The sequence below is a fragment of the Scophthalmus maximus genome, chromosome 5 (assembly GCF_022379125.1).
Source record: "Scophthalmus maximus strain ysfricsl-2021 chromosome 5, ASM2237912v1, whole genome shotgun sequence".
Classification (NCBI taxonomy): Eukaryota; Metazoa; Chordata; class Actinopteri; order Pleuronectiformes; family Scophthalmidae; genus Scophthalmus; species Scophthalmus maximus.
In genome coordinates this window covers 17390001-17406374 of record NC_061519.1, presented here as the reverse complement: position 1 = coordinate 17406374, position 16374 = coordinate 17390001, and the positions used below count along the sequence as shown (strand labels likewise).

Genomic DNA, 16374 nt, shown 5'->3' with positions numbered 1-16374 from the left:
TCGCGCGACAGCACATCACATCTTTGTGATGTATAATTTACAAATCGTTGCCTGGTTTAAAGATAACAGTCAGGTATGGGGATTTATAGCCTCAAAAGCTAGAAAGCATTTTAATTACGTAGTGAGAATTTACTTAGAAATTTGCCCTATAATCTGCTGCATATATTCTGCCGACTGATTTTGAAATACACGGATCATCACTCAATTTATAACAACAAATAAGAACTCTATTCAATTATTTCCATCAAGGTGAGAAGCGGCACCCTGCTGCTTTTGTTGAGTGTCCCAAACTTTTTGCAGCCAATAATACTTAACATCTATCCAAAAGGCAGGTTTTGGGTTTTTTTACACTATATTTCTACTTTTACCCAACTGAAAGATTACAATTCTTCTTCCATCAATGCCGTCTTCACATATTCTCTTCCAAAGGTGTAGAACATCCTCCGTAGACCTTTGTGATGCGACCCGTCCCAAGGTCAGCGGCTCCTGGCGGTTCACCTCCTCGCACCCAACCCTGTGGCTGTGGGGGAATTTGGTGTGGGCGGGCCCCTGCGATGATGTGCTCACAAAGTCCACACTGTCCAGACAGTCCTGTGCACACCTAGTCCCACCCCCTCAGCTGCGTACCTTTCTCCCCCTCCTCCTGCACTCCCCTGTACATCTTCTCCTGCTCCTCTGCCAGGGGGATTCACTCGTTTGAAGTCGCTGCTCGAGGAGTTTCGGAGACGCTTCGCTCTGTCCGACTGTCGCCCGTCACAGCCACCATGGTTCGCAGCAGCAGCAGCATCTGCAGATTGATCCTGCTGGGGCTCCTCGGCCTCTTGATAGCCTTTGTACATACAGGTAAACCTACTGATTCCGACTTATATTCTTATGGGGTTTTTTTATGGTGGGTTGACTGATGGAAAAATGTTGGAGAGATTTTCTAGGAAGACAGATCACTGAATTATCCCAAAACATTTTGCTGAGAAAGTTTGGTTTTTAAAAGATACAGTGGGGGCAAACTGTATCGAGAGCTTCTGAATGAAGTCACTAGCCTCCTAATAACCAAAAATAGAACCAATTTGAATTGTTGCTGATCTTTTCTGCACCTTAAACAATGTCCTTACATTTGTGGAGCATTTAAAAAATAGGTTTTAACATTTTATATTCTAAATGCTCCTAGTTAATTTTGCTTATAAATGCAGATGAACGCTGCTTACTCCTGCACAGGTTTCAAATCAAAGGTGTGCGTGTGTGTGCATACGTGTCATTTTTCCCCTCTTTTCCTCTCTTACGCACACACACACACACACAAACACACACACACACACGCACACACAGATGTGTGAGTCTGCAGCCTGATGTAAATGATGCAGTTGTTGAAGCTCCGAGCGCCGTGAAAGCTGCTCTTTGAAAAGCAGGATGACTCAGTTGCTTTCATGATGTCTGATGTTTGTCTGAAACTGAAAACCCACCGCCCTCTTGACTCAACTGAGCTGAAGTGATTCTGTGTCTTTTTTCGGTTTTGGATTTGAGGTCGACGAGAATCGTCCGCAGGTGCTGGGTTTATTTATTTGATTTTTTGTTTGTGTGAAGAGATTTTTGGGGGTAGTAGTGAAGCGCAGGCACAGGATGAACTGATTCTGTCTTTATACGTGTCAAAATCAACTGGTTCTCCAGGTGTCTGCTATTTGACTTGTGACAGATTATCAGTCACTGGTCCGTCCTTCACTTACTTCTATCTGCATTTCTCAGTTCCTCTTGTTCAAAAACCTCTGGTCACAGCAGAGCAGCTCTGAAGGCCGGACGTCACAGTCCCGGTCAGAGTAGAGTTAAACTTTTTAGAAGAAGTAAAAGGGCTGTGACCTAAAAGCCATGTCATGGTTTCTAACACTGTGGTGCCGTGACCTGCCTACACCTTCCTAAAAATATCTTTTTCTTCCTCTTCTTGCTCTGGGCTGTATCATTTTAAAGACAAAACTTTTTTTGTTGCTTTTCACGTGTTTTGATATGTGTAACTATTTGGATGGACCCCGGAGGAGATTTCCTCCTTTTTTTTTTTTTAGATCATTTGTACAAACACTATAATAATAATAATCATTTCTAAGGTTCACACGTTCATAAAGCTTGCTTGTACAGTCTGCACTCTTTGGTTGCCATGCACAGTGTGAATTGTTCAGACCCATTGTTTGACTCATCATGGGGAACAAACAGATTTGTCAAAGAAGATGTTTAAGCAACAGAGTGTGACAATTACTCACATTTGATTGATCACATGTCTTCCGTATGACTGTGTGTGACACTCTGAGCCTTATTCCTTGAAACAAAACAAAAAAATTGTTCGAACACTAGTTTCGTTTCTCGACCCTGAGACCAGTTCTCACAACCAAACCCAGATTGGCCATTTGTCGAATATTTTGCGATACATGAAGAAAAAAAAAAGTGGAGCAGGAAACACAACACCACCGATGTCAGGGCTGCATCACTTGGGGGTTTCATTGCTTGGCCCGGTTGCTTTTCACACACGCCCGTCTACGCGCTTTGTCATCTCTCTAGCTGGTGTGAAATCCTGACCGAAGAGGTCTGAGGTACAAATAAATGTCCCTCTGTTTTTTTTTTTTTAGCTTCTGAAATCAGCCTTCGTTACAGTCACTGTCAGGCCTCAGTGAGTCTTGACCACGTCTGGACCCCTTTGGCGTAAGATTGACGTCTGGAGATACATTTTCATATTTGTGTTCAGGAAAATAAAGGATCATAAATCAGCGTGGTGCCGATTTGCACAAAATTTAGAATAACCAGTGAAATTTAAACAAACTTGAGTTACTTATAACACATGAATAAAAATAAGGGATAAACAGTTTGAAATGGCTTAAAGCAAAGATTGTTAATTGAAATATTGGCCTACAAGTAATGAATAAATCTAAAAGTAGTGGATCAAAGTACAATGAAAATAATTCACTGAAACACACAAATAAATCAAAAGTAATGAGCAAACTGTTTAAAAACATCCACTTTTATTGCCACTACAAACTTGACCAAAGCAACCTCAACTATATAAAAAATATTGTAACAATAACCACATTTATATAATTAATAGCGTCAAACAAACAAAATCCAGGTCGTAACCCCTTCCTCAGAACATATTTGGAACACGATGGGTGGTGCTGATGGAGGGAGACACTTGAGCTCATCTAATAAAAACGAGTCACCAGAGGTTTCAGGGATGTTGGTTCCTTTCGACAGAAATTACAAGCTTGAGTAAACGGTGGAAACAAACACCAATGGAAAACATCATGTTGTTATTTTTTTTTGCCCTCTTATTAAATCAAGCTGTCCGTCGAAGGGCACAGCCTTTTACACACGGCGATTATTAAATAAACAAGTTTGTTTGACGTCCAGGGGCCTGGACGGTGCCTGGTTCGGGCCTGGCCGGTTGTTGCTGGTTGCAGCCCGCCGCCCAGTGTGACCGCACAAGCGGCCTTTTGTGCCCTCGGCTGAAGGCCTCATTGATGGCTCGGCTGGCCGCGGGCCCGGGGCCTCCGGACCGACAGCGGGCTGCAGGACAGGAAGCTGCACACGAACGAGAGCGAGCCCAGCTGCATCAAAAAATACATCAGCGGTGCACATCACCAAAGATTTGAGATTCCACAGTATCAGAGGCACTTTTCTCTCAGGAATCTCTCTCATGTTTTTTTCCACTTCATTAGAGACAATTATAACTTATTTGATAGTGAGGGAAGCAACAGTGAGGGGACGACATGAAACAGGGTGACGGAGTTTACTGAGGGCGTCAGAGGCTACAAAGTAAATAAGTAGCATTAAATATGCTGAGACTAAATATGTTTGGCTTATGGTTTTGTTGGTATAGGGGTAAGTGAATCAGTGGGTGTGTGAATGGGTGGGCTTGTTTTTTTCAGGGGAGGGGTGAGGGGAGATGGAGCTAAAATTTTCCCCTGTTCCTCTGGACTTCAAACGAAAAGCCGTACAGCTGTTCAGCTCCCAGAGAAGTGACGGGCTGTCTGCGTTTCCAAAGGTTAGAGCTGCGTTAGGAAACCTGGCTGGCCCCGGGAGGACAGGCCTTGTTTCTCTGGCTACTGTGGAGGTGTGAAAAGTCTCAGGGCAGCTTCATGCTCAGATGGGAGAAATGTCCGAGGACAGTTTGGGGATGGAAAGAGAACAGACGACGGACCGGCAGGAGACAAGAGTGCAGAGAGTCGTGCGGAAGCTGAGCTTCGCAAAAACACTCAAGCGAATCCCTGTTGCCCCTGAGGGCGTTAGTACTAGAGCATAAAGCATCCACTGCTGCACTGGAATAATCAACCAGCGCTCGGTTGAAGGAGTTTATTGTTTGGGCGGCACTTGAGCTCGGTTGACCTCTCGTGGAAAAGAGGAACACGTGGAGAGTCTACCTGTAGCTCAAACGGACAAAATGTTCATCCTCCACAAAGACATCCTTATGCCCCGGGTCTGAGCCGTTAGCCCAGCGAGACAAGAGCGGGGCTGTTGGACTCACTACAGACGGGGCCATGTGCAAGGTCGTGTGCTGCACAGCCATTAGCAGAGCCGCGCACTTCGCCTCAGAGAAAATGAGCGTCTTAAGAAAACATACAGCGAGTCGACACTGCGCAGCAGGCCAATCGTTGGCCGTGCAAGTGACTTCATGTCACAGAAGCACAAGTGGTGACTTTCTTTTTTGCTTTCTTTCTTGCTGGTTCTGCAGAGACGGTCGCAGCCCCCGCCTCAACATCCAGGGACGACCAGGACACCATGTCAGGAGAGCCGCCCGGCGACGTCACCACCAAAGGGCCCTTCCAGGACATGACGGAGCAGTCGTTCACCAGCGACTACGAGGACACCACACACTCCCAGGCCGTGGACGAGGAGGAAGGTGAGGCCGACACAACCCCAACCCATCACGACCAACAATTTCGTTTATGTACTCATATCCAAAAGTATCGTTTACACCACACGTGTGTGTTTCTGTGCAGGGGTGCTGGGGCCGGGGGCCATCACAGCCATCGTCATAGCAGTCTTCCTGGGAGCGTCCGTCCTCCTCGCCCTCATCGTCATCACACTGAGAAAGTTCACCGCATCCTAGAGCGAATGCATCCCTGTGTGTGTGTGTGTGCGCGTGTGTGTGTGTGTGTGTGTGTGTGGGTGTGTGTGTGTGTGGGTGTGTGTGGGTGTGTGTGGGTGTGTGTGTGTCTTTTGTCTCACAACTCAACCTTTCAACTCCGAACTCTCTCCTCGTCTTCCTTTCAAAGATGAGTTGTGTTTCTTTTGCTTCGCTGTAGATGCTGAAAACTGTGGCAGGTCCCTCGACCGAGTCTTTACAGGTTTACTCCTGTAAACACACACACACACACACACACACACACACACACACACACACACACACACACATGCTAACTGTTGCTCAACATGTCCACTTATTCCTGAAGGTATGATGTTAGAAACTGGCTGGCTCTTCCAGTGGAAACTAACACGTCCATGTCCTTTTTATTTTGTTCAGCCTTTTTTTTTTTTTTTCAAGATGTCACATGCAACACTCCCTGGGCTTTTTAATGTTTGCTTTTATTTGTACATGAAGTCTGTGTGCGTGTGTTTGTGTGTGTGTGTGTGTGTGTGTGTGTGTGTGTGTGTGTGTGTGTGTGTGTGTGTGTGGATCGGTTCTTAGTCTTTCACACCGATTTCACCTTGTGCCAGAAATGATTTCAAAAATATTCCCTTGGTCTCACAAGGTCTGAAGTTTGTGTTGCACCATTTACAAACATTTGTAGAGTCCGAATAAGAAGAAGACATTTGTTAAAAGGCGCCTTCAGTGAGTGTAAACAGGGCAGTTTGTTTGACCTGCAGAGCAAATATGAAGTTGGAGCGTGGATGAATGTGAGTTGTGCCCTCAAGTCAGTGTCTTGTTTTGTTGTTTTTTATTCGCTGGAGGAAAAAATTATTTTAGTTAAATAATTTCGTCCTTTTTCCTATTTGCCTCACAGCCCTCAGCCATACGGCTGGATGTCGCCGTGGCAACGTCACTGCCCAATGTTTTTTAATTAGTTTTACTTTGAGATTTGAATTGAATAAGTAAATCCAATAAACCAGGTGCCAAATAATTGTGTCTTGGTGCTTTTCTTAACACGTGACCACTGAGTCAACACAGTCAGCAAAATTGTCTTCATAGAATATTTATTATTTATTTATTATCATAATTACCATCTATTTTATTTTAAGTGTCAGTATTTTTCATTACCAATTTTTTTTTGTTTTATCTTTCCTTCTTTCTTTTTTACAATCATTAGGAAGGAGATTACAAAACAAAAAATATATACATATATGTACACACACACACACACACACACACACACACACACACACACACACACACAGATGCATACACATACAAATGTGCATTGTTTAACGTAATTTCATTTCATTTAGTGTGCACATATTCATATACGGTGAATATGTGATACTGTATCTGTGTGTATATATATTTATACACGCAGATACAGTATCCAGAAATAACCCCAGATGGGCACATTAATGTGGAGTCATCTGATGAAATAACTCTAAATAAGATTCAGTAGGCGTTTTATTTCCTATCTTACCAAACTCCATTGAACTCTCCTACGATTCTAGAACCTGGGTACTTAAGGAAAAATATATATAAAGAATGGTAATAATAATAAATACATAAATAAGTCAATACCAACAATAATGATCATTATTAGTTTGAAAAATGTCAAACAGAGAAACAAGTCTGTTTTACAGTAAATGAGAAGAGGTTTGTGTTTATACACTGGCCCTTACTTGCCAGGCTGCAGCTTGATTGGCATTTTACAGAAAAGTCCTGTCAAGGTTTTTTTATGAAGCACATTTAAAACCGCCAGGGTTGACCAACACAAAATAAAAGTAAAAAATACAGAGAAGTACAAATTTAAAATACTATAAGAAAAAATTAAATATGAGAAAATAAAAGGATAAAAAGAGGAAAATGTTTACAGCCGTTATAAATCAAGTGAGAAGTGGAGTCATTTTCTCATAAACTTCTGTAGAAACGGACTTCTTTTTGCAACCAGAGGAGTCGCCCCCTGCTGGTTTCAGGCACTTCCCATCTATCTGACTCCGTCCACCTTTATATAAAGTCTACTGACCAAAAGAGACTACATCTGTTTGCTCTGGTCTGTTCCAGTTCAATAATGAGACGGGTACTGTATGTTCAAACTGTTCTCCACAAACATCATCATCAACACGTCTTGCATTTTACGTCTGAGAAAGAAAAGCGACAACAACAGCTTGACACGCTTTAGATACTGTTAAGTCGCCTTAGCACCTGAAACCAGGAAACCTCCAGCCACGATAACAGTCATGATCTGCCTCCTCCGCAACCATCACTCGGGCCTCGCTTTTCAGCCCTCTAGAGATAAGATCAATTTCCTTAGAAACAATCACACCACTCACAGTAAATACTGAAATCACAGTACTGGCGTCAACAGGCTTTATCAGTGATCACTGCTAGATTTATACTGATGATAAAGAAATGGAGAAGAAAAGTCTCTGTTAAAATAAATAAGAATACAAAGGCACATGTTCCATGACATTGTTATTTTCTTACCAAATATTCTGAATGTGGTGACAAACACAGACTTGTAATAATCCCAATTTTCAACACTGACTTTAGTGAACACCCACATTCACGAGGTTCAGTGCAGACTCAAACCTGATGTGACTTAAATGGAAATTTGAAATCTAATTTTTAAGACAGTGACGGAAATTCCAGTCAGAGGAAACATAAAGCACAATCTAACAAATAAATACTCGTGAGAGACCTGTGGTTTTGGAACAATACTGCAGTTTCCTCATTTTCATTTCAGGTTGCACATGTGGTAATTCGAGTTCTTAGCAACAAGACACTATGTCGGTCAGTCGGTCAATCAGTGGGGTTTGCTCTTTGGTCTCGGCTCAGGCGTCAGATGATATTTCTGAACTTAGAAGAAATGTCTCGACCGTTTTTGAACGTATGGATATAAAATTCAGACATTAATCAGAAAGTATTGTAATAACAGCTGGGATCCCTTCCTTCATCTAGTATCATCCATTTTAAAGAAATAACAATTCATATTCACTTCATATGAGATTATCTTGTATAACTGCATCATGCCCTGCAAATTGCTGTATTTAATTTTCACATGCCTTCATGAGCATATCTTCCTTGTAGCCACATTTTATTCTATTTTTTATCTTGTTGACTAAAGTTTGTTTTATAAATATTCGAAGATACCCGTCAAAATTTCTCAGAACACAAGGTGGTTTGGGGTCTTTCAATGTCTTGTTTTGCCCAACAAGCAGCTCATAATCTATAATACACAATTCACAATGAAACAAGACAGAGGAAAGAGGCGAATCACCACATTTTAGAATGAATCAATTCATGTTCTCAGCTCTTTTATTGCTGTGAAACGTCTCGCGTCACTTGAAACACAAACAGACATATATGATGGCAAACTGTAAAACTCACCTCTGCTCTCATTTTAAACGTCTGTAATGCGCATCTGAATTCTCATGCATGATGTGTGGCATGACACAGGAAGTGGTGACGAAACAACAAATGCAGAGAAAACAGAAGTTTGTCTGGTACAGAGAGTCTGGCAGACACTCTGAACATTCAGTGGCGAGTCTGGCATCCATGAGGTAAAAACACAACTTGATTTCACTCTTTTCCCCTGTATAGGAAACCTGGCGTTAAGCAGCAGGTTGGACTTTTAAAACCTTGAATTTAAATGTTGATGATGAAGCGAACATGAGTGTGGGTAGTTTATGAAGACGCTTACGTTAAAAGCCAAACCATGAGTGTAAAGGAAGAAGTTAGATTAAATTCTGAGACTTTTTATTTTACCAGAGGTGTAATGAGGCACCTCTGCAGCCAGAGACACAACCTATATACGAAACGTCTAGCTGCCAGTCGTATATGTTATTGTTAATATGCAGTACATCTGGTAGACTATTTCAGATCATGTAGATCACAGCCACAGACTTCAGGGATATACTATAGTTCACTGTTTTAGTCTTATATCCTCATGAGACTCTCAGTTTTCAATTGAAGACATTGATCACACGTCAAGATACAAGTATGTGCAAACAGAGACGACGCTGCGGCTGCTTAACCTTACACACGTGTCTGTGTGGGAACAAGGCATGATAACAGGAAATTTTAACTTGTAAACTTTGAAAAAATCCTGGCGGAGCTGTTTAAAAAAACAAAACAACAATTCTCCCCGCAGTGACACCATGACGAGCAACTGTTCGTTTGAAGCGGTGGACCACCTGATGAGATATCTGGAGCTGGTCATCTACGTGCCAATATTCCTCTTTGGCCTGATCCTGAATGTCGTCGCGCTGCTGGTGTTCTGCCTCTTCCTGCGGAAATGGACTGAGTCCACGATCTACATGACCAGCTTGGCTCTCATGGACCTGCTCCTCCTCTTCCCTCTTCCCTTCAAAATGCACGCAACTAATCACCTCTGGCCCGCGAACCTCCAACCCCTCTGTTCGGTCTTGGAGAGTCTGTACTTTGTTGGGATATATGGCAGCATCTACACTATCATGTGTATAGCTGTGGACCGTTGGGTGGCAATCTGTCACCCGTTCAAAGCCAAGCAGCTGCGGTCACCTGCAGCAGCTCTGGGGGCCTGCGTGGGGGTGTGGGTGCTGGTGCTGTCAGTGATCTCTCCCACCATCCATCGCTTCAGGGAGGGCGGGCCGACAGACTTCCACTGCTTCCACATGTTTTCAGAGAAAGGCTGGAGCCCCCCGGTGATCGTCTGTCTGCAGGTGTTTGGGTTCTTGGTGCCTGTGGTTGTGGTGGTGTATTGTTCGGTCAAGACCATCTGGACGCTGAAGAAATCTGGCCAGCACAGCCCCCAGAGCCAGGCCTGTGTGAAGATCATCTACAGCAGCCTGAGTGCCTTCCTGGTGCCCTTCACCCCGAGCCACCTCGGCATCCTCCTGCAGTTCCTGGTGAGCGACACAGCAATTCGTCATAAGTAAACTGAACTCTGAAGTGAACAATGAGACAGGTTAAGGTACAAATAAAGGTGACAAAACAATCCCACCCCAAGGTCCATAGCTGTTCTGGGGCTTTGGGTAATATTACAACTTGTCATGGAATTGAAGATTTTCCATCTTCTCTGACCACTTTAAGGACTTATCTTCAAAAGTGTGTTTTTATTTTTATTTTTTAATGTGTTCGTTTTTTGTTCTGTCATAAATCATATTAAAACGGTAAATCACTGTCAGGTCCAAGTATTACTTCCTCCATGTTCTATATATATATATATATATATATATATATATATTCACTAAAAAAACAGGGCCGTAACCAGGATTTTAGAAATTAAATGCTAAGGTCTTTTATGGAGCCTAAGTTTTGACCTTTGTCTAAGTTTTGTACGCACCCTCATTTATTTATTTTTAACCCATTATCCTCACAGGATATAGATACATAACGTTCCTCTCATCTTTCCCTAATCCCAGGTGCACCAAGGAGTAATCCAGGACTGCGGCACCAAGATCGGGATCAGCCTGTTCCTCCAGGTATCCATGTGTCTGTCCAACATCACCTGTTGTCTGGACGCTCTGTGCTACTACTTCATCGCCCACGAGGTGAGGAGCACCAAACACACCTTCAGGGTGTCAATGATCAGCCAAAGAAGAGTCACTTTCAGCAGTTCAGAGGTCTGAACCGTGCACGGAGACAGTTCAAGCTTGCAACATAACGTGTCCTCAGAGGGCCGATGGCAGTGACCACAAGATCTGGCTTCCTCAGTTTTAGCAGTGAAACCAACGAAGAGTTGTAGTGGCAGCGAGTGCAACCTCTGTTTGACACAGGGCTGAGAGTTGGGCTAAGGCTGTTGTATAGGAACGGCTCTGAAAGGCACCGATACATGATTTGGTCCAGTGACAGGAAGCAGGTAGGCACATCTGTGACCTCAAAGAGCTACGAAAGCTGCAAAAAAGAACTACCACAACATGAGATGTTTTTTGAGAACGATTTAAGGGACGAGGCTGATGAAAGACTCAAAGCTTTTCTTGGTCCCACACTCCGATAATGAGAAACTGATGTGGGCTAGAATTCATTTTAGATCAGCCGGGTATTACGGAGAACTGTCGTCTATTTTCTCGAGGGGTGAAGTCAAGCATAGACTGCGTAAAATGTACTTTTACTGAAGTCCTCATTAAAAGAGAAGATCGACCACTAAAGAATCAGGGCAGATACGTTCTGGATAAATCTGGTTAAAAAATATGCCGTCAGTAAATTATGAAACGTTGAAATGTTTTATTTTTAGAGGATCTCTCATATATGAAATGCAGACAAACAAAAAAGTCAGCTTGAAACAAATAAATTATTAAAACTTAAGCAAGTAAATATGTTTTATTGGTTACAAATTCATTCAAATATTAATTTCCTTATTTAGTTATCTAGTATATGAAGAAAATCATGATCATAAATCTCACAACACCAATTCTGGTGGTCTTGAAGCATGTGAATGTAAGTCATTATTTATTTATTTTCATGAATTATGATTTGTGATGACTAGATTTGTCGAGGCACATAAATGGAGAGAAAGTCAGCTAAGTTTTATGAATATAAAATACTGGTAGTTTTGTTTGTATGCATCCTCATTTAACATAATGAAGCTTCATACATGTGCAATAGTGTCATGTGAAATTATGAAAGGTCTGATGTTAATGGTCGACCCTGCGCATTAAAATTTTTTTGATAAAACTGTTTCCACATTAGTTGTTTTCACATGAATGCAGTTAAAGCTCAACCCCCGTTGGAAAGCTGCACATTAAATACATTAAGCTGAAGAGTCGAAGAGTCACGTTGTGGTGACAGTGAAAGGTTCTGGGGTCTATTGGGCGGTTTCGTTACATTAATACTGTTTTTATAATAATGAGGCATGAAACTGCCATTGTGTTTATTAATGTCATGTTTACTTGCATTATTTGTGTCTTGATACTTATATTTTCGCACCTACCTATTCCAGGGTCATTTTTTTTGGCCGAATTCTATTCCGTTCCTGTCATGTTGATTTCTGTTTCTGTCGTTGTATTTTCTCAAACGAAGTGAGAGGTGTTGTGTTGAAGTGATGTTAGTTGTTGTGAAGTCGTGGAGCCGACCTGCAGTTTGCCTGTCTGTTCTTTTCCTGCTCTCTTGTTTTGCACGGCATTCATTTGGAAACCAGATCTTCTTCTTTCACCTCAAAGTGAAAGATAACTAACCACAAAAGATTTGTCTTGTGATGTGTCTTACAAAAACCATGATGAATCTGCAGTCTACGGTTTTGTAAAATTCAGTAGATGACAGCATGAGATCTGATCACAGCTGTGAGGAAGTTCACAAAGGAAAAATAAAGTCTTAGTTTCCCTTTCTCGAGCATAACTTCCTTTTTAATTATTCTTTTATTTATGATGTGTATGTTTTACTGAGTCTGTTGCTGTTTGAGATTTTTAGAAAGAGACAAAAATAAAGTTTGATAATTTATTTTTAAAGCAGCAAGATATTACAAGAAAAATCAACTGTACAGCGAAATAAGATATATGAAGTTGATGAGATATGAGCTCATTATCACCGGTCTCAACAGAGACTGATTTGATCCATGATGCACATTAGAAAGACCAAAATCTTCTATTCTTTTTTTCTTTTAAACTTGGGACAAATCAAAATTGTGGAAATAATAATGACAAGATAGGAAGGATTGGAACTGGCAAGAGCTGAAGACAACAGACAAATCCCAGTAAGGAACAGGAAGATAAGTTTAGCCTTTAAAATCATTTACAGTAAGTGATCTAGACTATAAAGCATTCTTTCTAAGTCGTCCATATATATACATAACACAACGCATAGGATCGCTGACTGCAGACTTTGGTTCCTTTTGTCCCTCTAAAGCACTGCTACTAATTACAGTCTAAAGCCATTTATATCCCCGGAGTAGGAAAGTATGATACCAAAAGAAGTATAAAGACAAAACCATGAAGGAATGATCATTCACAAAACAAGTCGATCTCAGATAAAAATCTATGCATGTAACAATATGAAATTCCAGAAGAGAGTCAATTTACAGTAGATATTGCTTAGGAACATTCAAAATTATACACACCATTCATAAATAAACAGCAAAGAAATGTCTACATGAGGTATGTTTTGCCATTTTTCAGACATTCAAAACAAAATAGAACAACGACCAGGACACAAACGTTCACCGGAGTGAACAGTGCAAGCAGCTTCGGAGCATCGTTACCATCCAGCACAGTGCACTGGGTTTCCAAAGAATAATGAAGACGAGTCTAAAATTAAATTAAATCAAGTCCTCAAATAAAAATGTCACAAACTGACAAGTTGACGTTAACTTTGTTTGCACAACATGACAAGCTACAGATATATCCACACATTTATATCGTCATCCACATATACAGACTGAACTAACATTATAACATAACATTATACATGAACAATGAGAGCATTCCAACTCCAGACAAATAAAAAAAAACTGAAAATTTAAACTGAAACTGTTGGACAAAAAAAACACTTGCTCTTAAAGTGCAGTTAAAATACTAAATTATTCAAGAGGTATGATTTGAATTTGCCTTCAGTGTTGGATGGCTCTGATTTCTGCCTCAGATCTAGATCCGGTCGCAGATGACAGTCTCAACCACAAACGTGTTCTCGAAGTGACGAATGCTGTGGCACCTCTTTGTCTCGCGCTTCTCGATACCTGGAAGAAAAAAAGGACACATTTAGAAAATCTGTTTCGTGCTGGAGGCCGAGGTTTGCGGTGTGTTCATGTTACAGTGCCCACATTGTCTATTTCAAATCAAATCGACAGAAGTGATTCCCTCAAATCACATCCATATATGTACTTAGGGGAAGTTTGTTGCATCATTTCTAAGGCTCTCGCGCCAATCAAAGGCAGCAACGAAGGAGATATCGCTCATGCGCATCACTACCACCTCCGCAGTGTGTGGATGTGTCCACGGCACTACAAGTGACTCACGTAGCAGGAAGTTCCCAGTCTGTGCCCACACACACACACACACACACACACACACACGTTTGATAACCGGGCTGTTACGCTGCAAATACACAGTCGGAAGTATTCACTAGGAAGTCCATATTTGGTTATGGTGGTATTTGTTTTCTGCATGGTCACTCGCTCTCAGTTTGTTCCTACACACTGAAACTGATCACCGGATTCCCTCTTGAGAGGTCACAGTGATGCAGCGCACGTCACACGACTCGATATTTAAAGAAATGAATGGCTGTACTCACGTCGACGCTGGCTGCGGCGCCTGAGGCGGTAGGTTTCTTTGCCGTAGCAGAGTCTGTGGATGAATGGGCCCAGCTGCCTCATGTTCCTCACCCTCCCCGTCACCATCATCTCCTCCTGGATGATGTACGTCTGAGGAAGGTACGTCCCTCTCTGTGGCAAAGAGACGCACATGAATCACTCATACGATCTGTCTGTGGGAGGAACACTGCAGGCATTCAACTCTAACAACGCCTTTCCGAGCGATTCACCGGTGAGTGAATGAGCGCCTCACCTTGACATTGGCCAGCAACTCCCACAGGTTACGTGGAGGCATCACCAAGGTCGTGTTCAGCTCGGTGATGTAACATTTGTCCAAGGCAATGTCATGGTAAGCTGTGAGGCCCTGGAACAAAACAAAACGGAGGTTCAGACCTAAGATATGTTTAAGCACCTAAACAAGAAAATGTAAAGAGAGGAAACCAGTGAACAGACGGATGCCTTCACCTACCCGCTGAAAGTCATGGATGATGTCGGCAGGGTCGCTGCCTCCAAAGTGCGGCACAGGCACGCTGATCTGTTCGTAGTTGTCATCAAGGTAGATGCCGACATTCTCCTCGATTTCTTGCCGGCCCCTCAGAGGAGCGAACACTGAGTCCTCATAGACAACCCGACAGTGGAACAAGCTGTCCTCTGGGATCTGCTAATGGGACGCAACAGAGAGGAGTTAGCATGGGTAAACAGCTTTATATATATATAAATATATATATATATATCTATATATATAGATATATATATGTTGAAAAAAAAGAGGACAGAAGAAGAGGGAGGTAGAGTGAACTGACCTGAGGTATGAAGTAGTAGCGATAGATGTAGACAGAGGCCAGCACCAGTCCTGACATGAAAACCACCAGGCCAAAGGTGAGGCAGCACAGGCCTGTTGGAAACAGCTTCTTGGGCCTGACCGGATGAACAAGCTGCTCCTGTGAATAAAAAACAAACATGTCTGGTTAGAGGACAGGTCAGGGTTGACAAGGTTAAGTCAGTTTGTTATCCAGGGGACTGTGATGGGAACTTAACCTGGATCTTTTAATATTGTATTATATAGGATTTTGTTAAGTTTTTGTCTGATGTAGGATAAATGAAGCACCAGAAGAGCGAGAGAAAATTTGGTCGCAATATTTGGCAACGTGGCTTTTGGAAGTTAACTTGAAATGAATCACATCCACTTCCATGATGGAGCGTCAGTGGACGTTACGTCCTCTCACACCACCATGCCTTCCAGCACAAAGTCCAAATCGTAACAGAGTTAATTCTGACGACAGGCGGCTGCCAAGTCGTTAGTCAAGCACAGAGCTCTGGCAGACGTAGGACGGACTGGGACGAGGCGTGCCAGATGCCCGCCCACAGTCTCGCAGTCAATCTGCTGCCTCTCCCTACTACTGTTGCTATGGAGAGCGGAAGCGGGGAGAGCAGATTGTGCCGGGATCTGACGAAGATGCTGGCACGTGGTTGTCTGGGTCTATTCTTAGAGGCCTACTTCCACGCTCCATATTTGCAGTATATTTCTCTCGCGCCCCGAGAGGGATTAAGAAATGAGAGCGTCGACGTGTAGCAGGAGTCCCTCGGCAGAGGCGGACGTATTAATAGATCTACACACATTGGCTGTGACGCCGAGCGTTCTGTCGCAGCCAATCAGAGTACACGCAGCTAGTTGAGATCAGCTGTTGTGTAAATGTGCACGTAACAGGTGAAACAATGCGTTTGCACAAGTGACGGGTGCGTCATCGATAGATCCTCACTGGTGTTTTGGGGGGGGAAGGATGAGGCTTAGACAGACACACATCCATTATGTGCCAGATATCTAATTGTGTATACCTCCTGGGAGGTAGACCATAGAGGAGGCACACAAAAAAGCTGACTTTTACAAACCTGACTTCCTATAATCAATCTATCTATCTAGTTTAAAGCTGTTTCATTCTGTTCAAAGTGTCCAATCACTGATTGGTCCCTGTGTTTGATAATTAGAGCCTAAAAACTAAGGACCTGGAATCTGCCATGTTACAGATTAGGCTCAGGGTATCAG

General features: G+C 42.6%; 3 protein-coding genes across 5 annotated transcripts in view; 2 read left to right on the top strand and 1 right to left on the bottom strand.

Moving 5' to 3' along the window:
- Positions 1–6092, top strand: snorc (secondary ossification center associated regulator of chondrocyte maturation). The gene is made up of 3 exons (XM_035633692.2): positions 1–843; positions 4703–4870; positions 4971–6092. The coding sequence occupies exons 1-3, from the start codon at positions 765–767 to the stop codon at positions 5078–5080; spliced, it is 357 nt and encodes a 118-aa protein (XP_035489585.2). The 5' UTR covers positions 1–764; the 3' UTR covers positions 5081–6092.
- Positions 6093–8530: 2438 nt separating this feature from the next.
- Positions 8531–16374, top strand: part of LOC118310604 (G-protein coupled receptor 55) — a 10721-nt gene continuing 2877 nt past the window's right edge. The window contains exons 1-3 of one of the 2 annotated variants that reach the window (XR_007030785.1): positions 8531–8670; positions 9261–9996; positions 10513–10641. Coding sequence is in view for 1 of the 2 variants with exons in the window: in XM_035633686.2 (XP_035489579.2) it covers positions 8546–8670; positions 9261–9996; positions 10513–10719 (1068 nt within the window). In the remaining variant the exon portion in view is untranslated. Of the gene's footprint in view, positions 8671–9260; positions 9997–10512; positions 12414–16374 lie in introns of those variants that run through there. The other variant, XM_035633686.2, reaches the window with a different exon arrangement.
- itm2cb (integral membrane protein 2Cb) overlaps positions 12510–16374 on the bottom strand; it is a 5222-nt gene continuing 1357 nt past the window's right edge. Inside the window, exons 2-6 of one of the 2 annotated variants that reach the window (XM_035633688.2) lie at positions 15134–15271; positions 14800–14988; positions 14584–14694; positions 14312–14462; positions 12510–13757 (exon numbers count right to left, since the gene is read on the bottom strand). In XM_035633688.2, the coding sequence (XP_035489581.2) occupies positions 13666–13757; positions 14312–14462; positions 14584–14694; positions 14800–14988; positions 15134–15271 (681 nt within the window). In that variant the 3' untranslated portion in view covers positions 12510–13665. Of the gene's footprint in view, positions 13758–14311; positions 14463–14583; positions 14695–14799; positions 14992–15133; positions 15272–16374 lie in introns of both variants that reach the window. The other variant, XM_035633687.2, reaches the window with a different exon arrangement.

What these genes read in the sequence shown, in the direction of transcription:
- snorc (XM_035633692.2), top strand. Translation starts at nt 765, where the DNA reads ATGGTTCGCAGCAGCAGCAGCATCTGCAGATTGATCCTGCTGGGGCTC. An exon ending in GATAGCCTTTGTACATACAG is followed by an intron (nt 844 to 4,702) that starts GTAAACCTACTG and finishes CTGGTTCTGCAG; the next exon opens with AGACGGTCGCAGCCCCCGCC. An exon ending in GGCCGTGGACGAGGAGGAAG is followed by an intron (nt 4,871 to 4,970) that starts GTGAGGCCGACA and finishes GTTTCTGTGCAG; the next exon opens with GGGTGCTGGGGCCGGGGGCC.